The 7,205-nt window shown below is 40.9% G+C and overlaps 1 protein-coding gene across 1 annotated transcript; it reads left to right on the forward strand.

The window, feature by feature from the left end:
- The first annotated feature begins 6,406 nt into the window (after positions 1–6,406).
- LOC147434331 (uncharacterized) lies at positions 6,407–6,993 on the forward strand. Its single transcript, XM_086489923.1, has 2 exons — positions 6,407–6,746; positions 6,872–6,993. The coding sequence occupies exons 1-2, from the start codon at positions 6,407–6,409 to the stop codon at positions 6,991–6,993; spliced, it is 462 nt and encodes a 153-aa protein (XP_086346049.1).
- Positions 6,994–7,205: the final 212 nt, after the last annotated feature.

A 7,205-nucleotide genomic window follows, 5' to 3' on the forward strand; every position in this document is an offset into this window, starting at 1 on the left:
CAATCGAAGAATAAAGCAGCGCAGGAGTTCGAAGCAGCGCTGACAAGCAACTTCAAGTCCGCAGAGCAACTTCAAGTCCGCAACAGCCACGTCGTTAGCAACACTGCATCAGGTCCGCAAGTTCGCCAATAGAGCTTTGCTGAATAGCGCTGCAGGAGTTCGGATCAACGCTCACAAGCAACTTCAATTCCGTAGTACCCACGTCGTCAGCAACAGTGCTTCAGGTGCGCAAGTTCGCCATGAGAGAGAGAGAGAGAGAGAGAGAGAGAGAGAGAGAGAGAGAGAGAGAGAGAGAGAGAGAGAGAGAGAGAGATTATGCTTGTCGCCATGAGAGAGAGAGAAATTATGCTCATTAAAAAGTTCGCCATGACAGACACACACACACACACACACACACACACACACACAGAGAGAGAGAGAGAGAGAGAGAGAGAGAGATTATGTATGTCGCCATGAGAGAGAGAGAGATTATGCTCATTAAAAAGTTCGCCATGACAGACAAAGAGAGAGAGAGAGAGAGACAGAGAGAGAGAGAGATCAGAGAGAGAGAGAGAATTACGCCAACTGATTGAAATCTGATATCTTCTGTTCCAATAGCAGTAGAACAAACCTTTTCTAGTCAGAGAGGATACATAGGATTTTGCCAATTGAGCATCGATTCAAATCTGGCATCTTCTATTTCAATAGAACTAGATCAAATCGATGCCATGTGTGTGACAAAGAGAGATTCATGCCCGTGTCTGTTACTGTTGACTCGATTCCAGATTATGCCAAATGACCATTGAATGAAATATGACATGTTACATTTCCTTGCATGCCCTGTATTATGCTAATGCGTATTTTGTGTCCTGCAGAGAGAACATATACTCACAACACTGGACATTTGGATTGCAGCACAACCGTTACTCTAGCTGGACTACACTGCAAGGTTCGTTATTTTCATCCAGCTCCCCATGACTATGCGTTTGCTTGGCGCAACACATAAACGCTACGGGGCAGGGCACGGCTTCCGTTTCTTATAACATTTGGAGAGACCACAATGCCAACTCTCCACCATACTTTTGTATGGCACTTCTGCATGCCGTGCACTGTTTACTTAATATCTTCAATTTATGGCACTTCACTACAAGATGAAATGTTTAACTATTCACATTCCTTTTCTGTAGCTCGAGCCAAATATCGACGTGTAGCTTGGACAATCCAAAAACATTTGTACCACATATATCTCAAGTCAGTGAAGCACTTCATTTTAAATTGCAGTCATTGATGCTTTATCGATTTGCTTGTTTTAGAATTTTGTAGCTTGGTTCCTTCAGTCTCCTTTACTTGCATACTGCTTTCATAAGTATACAATCGATGTCGACCAACATCTATATATATTAATTTTACATACAACTCTTTGACTAGTAAACACATGTAGTATATTGCAATCAAAATCCAAGTTTTTGCATCTTCACTTTTCACCTAAACAATTGATGCCATACTATATTTGTCCTCATTTCTCCCATACTAGGTATCAATATGAAGTTCCCAAGGCCTGGAAGGTTACAGTCCAAGCGTCATGATGCCATGAAACGAACTGCAACCAAGTTGAAAGCAGCTCATCGTCCATATGCTAGGTCATGGTTTGAAATTACTCCGTTATATAAAGATTGGATCATGCAATGTGACATACTCGCTCACAATCTAGAACTATGTCCTTCTTGCGCGGTGACAAACCTCACGTACAACGACAAACAAGGCCGTGAGACACATGAAATAGACAGTCCTGCTGCACTCACTTTAGTATTATTGTTGAGCGCTTTGGAACACGCAGAAGTCAAATACTCATGGACGACGTGTACTTCTTGTAAAACAACGTACTAATATTCATCAAAGATATATTGCCATTCATGCACCTGACTACATAGAGCGTATTCTCTCTGCTCGACAAATACACACACAACTGCTTAGCATTATAGATGTATCAATCAGTGTGACAAAAACTACACATGCAATAGCACGAGGATCACTAGAGCGGAGGTCATTGCTAGATAACCCACTAATATCTTGGTCGAGTGCTGCTAGTCTACACTCTACAAGTCATGAGCGATCCTCCTCAAGCATTTCAAATGTCCTGGCTTTCAATATCAAGAACAATCCCATATTGCAGAGATATAAGTGCATGGCTGAACGACCACAGAGAAGAATAGGGTTGTGCATATTGTATGAAGAGGTTCTAGGAGAAATAGTCCGTCGTCATTCACAGGTACAACCCTTTGACTTGATGGAGAAAGCCCAGAATGAAAACAACTTCTCGATTTTGGAAACATTGGCTGAGCCATCCAGACGACACGCATATACTACATACGACATGCACGAGTTTGGTTCCATACAGCTCCGTAACGGAGATATGCTTCTCAATCGTGTTGCTTCCTTCATGTACAATGGCTTGCCAAGCCGGATATCAGATTTCAAAGACATCACAATAGAGTCAGCTCTTTTTCCGTTCTTCTTTCCTTATGGACATGCCCAGTACAATGGGCAGATTCGATTCAGTGACTACATTCGAATGAGAATTCACACTCTATTCTCTTTGTATACATTGTACAAGCCATACCTCCTGCTAATGTACCAGCTAAAACAGGCAATTTTGATCGCGAACAGTACAACAACCACCATTCTGCAAAGAGATATCGACAAGTACAAAAGAGCACACAAGAATGCAAACGACGAGGAATCCATAAGGAACATATTTCGCTTCAATCTCCCGGCGAAAATTGCTGGCATCCCATCCTGGCACAGACATTCATTAAAGGATTTGATCACCATGGTTGATGCATGGGGTTTGCCAAATATATTCATTACTTTCACAGCTAATGAAGTGACCGCCACAAAATGGAATGAGATCCGTACAATCGAGATGATAGCTCGTACATTCAACGCTGAGTTCTCTTGGAAAGATTGTCCAGTTGAATGTGCATTGCTCTTCCACAATCGATTAAAACAGTTCATGAATTGCTATATCTTACAAGGAAACCAGATCCTAGGCCGAATTCATCACCACCTTGTACGGTATGAGATCCAAAACAGAGGATCCCTTCATGCCCATGTCATCCTATGGGTGGATGAGAACGACATCGAGCAAACAGCATCAGAGATTTCTACTCATATTCCTATTTCACTTACTGATGAAATACATGCAAGCACACTTCGTGAGCTCGTCCTTAAGAAACAAATGCATGTATGTCGCGATGCATGTCACGTCCACAGCCACAACGGCAAATGCAAGTACGGATTTCCATATGACATTCAACCAAATCCGTGTCCATCTCTAGATTCCCATTCCTTGAAGTGGATGTACTATCGACCAGCTCACGATGATCGGAATGTGGTTCCATACCATTCAACTGTTCTTCTACTTTGGGGTGCTCATATGAATATCCAACGTCTCACAAATTCATCTTTGTCGTATTATCTATTTAAGTACACAATGAAGACTGAAGATATTGGACCATTGAACATATCTGTAGAAGCGGCCACCAAATTGGGTTTGGAAGGCTTCGACAAGATTAAACTGCAACTGATAGCTGTTGCTCTTTTCACTAAGCCAATTTCTGCCACAGAAGCTGCATTAAACTGCTTACAGATTCCAATCATAACAAAAAGCGACGTTGTCTTCTACAGAGATTCATCGCCTCCAGAACTTAGACAACATATCATGTCCAAATCACACAATGTTTTGATGCACCCTGTTGATTTGTATGTGCTAGACCAACCACCCTTGAAACCTTGACATTCTTTGAGTACCACAAAATCCACATTATCGAAATACGTCGACAAAGTGCACAATCTACACCTTTGCTGGACAACTATGGCAATGCCATTAAACATCAGAAAAGATTGGTCAGGTTCACCGAATACCATCCAGGACACGACACAGAATCCTTCTTCTACAACATCTTGCTACGTCATGTATGCTTCCGAAGAGAGACAGAGCTTCTATCAGCTGATAATACAATGGGCTCTTACTTCGTAGAGTGTCAAGCAAGGGATTTGATCCAAAGCAATGAGGACTTGGAGATGTACATTACAGAGTACACACAAAGAAACATGCTAGTCAATGAAAAAATTGATCAGCTTGTCCATATGATACTTCAAAAAATTGCATTGCGAAGAGCAAATGAAACAATTACATCTTCAACAGATAATGACCCGGGCATGGACCACCATCGACTGAAGTCACTAGCCATATTGAAGGAGTTCGCTGCTGTAAATGACTCAGAACTCACAACGGAACAGACAAATATATACAACAAATTGTTGAATGCCAAGAATGGCTTGCATGTCGTCACAGGGACACCGGGGAGCGGAAAAACACATCTTATCAGATATTTGACATATGAGTATGTCAGACGAAACATGAGCGTCATACTTGCTGCATCGACGGGAGCTGCAGCAACAAGACTAAGAAGCATTGCATCAACAATCCATTATCAATTCAAGATACCAATAAGAAATCAATAGTACCCTCTCTCTATTCATGAAACCGACGAACGATATTTGGATATAAAAGAAGCAGATATTGTAATCATAGACGAGTTGTCCATGTTAACACGTACCACTTTTGACCTTATCATAAGACAGATTTTCAATGTAAGAAGCGGCACATTGACAGATCCCTTCAACAACACATGTATTCTGTTGCTTGGTGACCTTGCACAGTTGCCCCCAGTTTGTAAACACGCATGGGACCTTTGTGAAGCATGCCATATCACAAGCTCGGTGCACTGGCTGCATGCAAGTTTCTACAAGATGTCATGCTCCGTACCACATGCAACGGCGGACCCTCAACTCCTCCAATTCTTGACCATTATTCGTGAAAGAAGACCAACCACAGATGAGATCAATTGTACCTTGGGAGCATGCATTATAGATGAATCACACGGTCATGACTACATCAACGACTCCACTACAATAATTTGCACTCATAGATCAGACGTCCAACACTACAACAACCTTGCCTTGAATAAGTTGTACAATCAAATTGACATTACAAAAGTTGACCTGAAGACGAACGCAGGTAACATAAATGTACTTCAGCAATGGCTCCTAGACCCTAAGTTCAACGAACTGGACTCAATCCCAATTGGGGCTCGTTGCATGATCACTGAAAACATCGACTTAACAATCGGTGTAGCAAATGGTGCAACATGTACTGTTGATGCCATAACGCATAACAACGAAGGTCAACTTATATGTATTGTTGTTGTCATTCATTGCACCGGTAAAAAGATGACACTTTGTTGAACAAAGCATAAACGAACTGCAGTCAATCGCGCATGGTTTCACAAATCCACATTCCCCTTGACACTTGCATACGCCATGACTGGACACAAGGCACAGGGTGCAACAATTTCTACCAAAGTTCTTCTTATCTTCAGAGATGCATTTTCACTGGGGCTTGCATACGTCATGTTATCGTGAATCACAGATCGTCGCAATCTTCGAATTCTCAATCTACTGACTCCTGATATATTTCGCCCTGTTCCACTCCATGTTATACACGAAACTCATTAAAAATGTTTTGGTGGCTAGTAAATCATGTACTCTAATAGTTCATAAAATTTCCATATACCTTTGTTTTCCAGCATCTGTGCAAAAAAATAATCTATAAAAATATAACTGATGTCTCAAGAGTTTTTCCATTTTTTTGGTGGCTAGTAAATCGTGTACTCTAATAGTTCATAAAATTTCCATATACCTTTGTTTTCCAGCATCTGTGCAAAAAATAATCTATAAACTGTCATTAACTTGCACTACACTCTTCGTAGCGTTATCTTGCACTCTAATTTTGTCTTGATTCTTATGAACACTTTCTCAGTGCTTCTGCACAATTCTACTATTGGTTTTTCCAGTATGAACTCTACCATGTCACCATTGCAAGAAACATAAATAACGAAGAGGATAAAATGAGCAATTCAAAGGTATACTGCTCTATAAACCATATCACATTATGATCCTGCAATGCACACAAAATACTAATCGCATTTGTATGACCTTGCAGAGACTTGTTACCCTTGTCAAGCAAAACATTGCCTCAAAGAAAAAACCCCAAATCGAACCACGTCAGTATCCAACAGAGAGACAAATGCATCTACTTAACCTGGCAGGTTGCCGGCCGGACACTTACGTCAACGGTTTTGCAAACTACGCGGAACTGCGATTGTTAATAGACAGGTCCGTAAAGCAGCTCGAACAAAACAAGAGTATGGGTATTAAAAGAGCAACAGGTTAGCTCTACACACATGCAATTTTCTATTTTTTTCCCTTCTTCTCATTGCTTTAAACATTAAAAAAACATGCTTTTTTACAAGGGAAACAAATTTGTTTGTCCCTTTTAATACTCCTTTTCTTTCTAGGTCTAATGAAAGAGATCATTCGCAAACTATCTATAGAGATTGACGTGCCCGAGGATCTCATGACAGTCGAGGATGGTAATCGTCTACTTCAATTGAAGACACCAATAAATCCCTACATCCTTGAGATGTTGCACTATGGCTACGATGTCGCGCTCGAGGACCTCTTAGATACAATGAACAATGACGCAAGTGAGATCTTCACAAGCTTCAAGAGACAGTGCAACGACGAGCCGCCATCAATTACAGAACAAAAGCTTACATGGAAACACAACAAGGATGTCTACAAAGAACGCTTTGGATGTGACTATCCATACGCTTTCATCAACATCGACAATCCACCCACAGGTGACACCACCATGATTTTTTTTTTCAAGAAATACCCCGCTCGATTACATAGTCTAATACTCTCAAGATTCAGCATGCAATCTTACATTAATCCTGTTTCTTTCTTTCTTGCTTTTGCTATAGAGAACAGGAAAACAAGCCTCAAGTTCTACTTCTCGACCACGACAATCAACCGAGCAAAAAACAACAGACATTGAATACACAGTCTACTCCATCACATGCCGCCAAAACGGACGAAAGTACATAGGTGTCACAAACAATTTTGAAAGACGAAAGGCAGAGAACGTTTGACACCCACCTTCAAAAATGATATCCGACGTTAATCGCTACCAACCATTCGAAGAAAACTTCATTTTTGACATACTTTCCGTCTCCAAGAATTTACATGTAGCACGTGCATTAGAAAAAACATTCATCAATACACATAGTAGTACAAGTTCATTTAGATATATTATTCTA

The sequence above is a fragment of the Adiantum capillus-veneris genome, chromosome 19, assembly GCF_014529385.1.
Source record: "Adiantum capillus-veneris isolate H3 chromosome 19, ASM1452938v2, whole genome shotgun sequence".
NCBI classification, from domain to species: domain Eukaryota; kingdom Viridiplantae; phylum Streptophyta; class Polypodiopsida; order Polypodiales; family Pteridaceae; genus Adiantum; species Adiantum capillus-veneris.

Excerpts from the sequence above, each read along its gene's own strand:
- LOC147434331 (XM_086489923.1), top strand. The coding sequence starts at position 6,407 with ATGAAAGAGATCATTCGCAAACTATCTATAGAGATTGACGTGCCCGAG. Across the intron at positions 6,747-6,871 it reads CATCGACAATCCACCCACAG|AACAGGAAAACAAGCCTCAA; the intron begins GTGACACCACCA and ends TTTGCTATAGAG.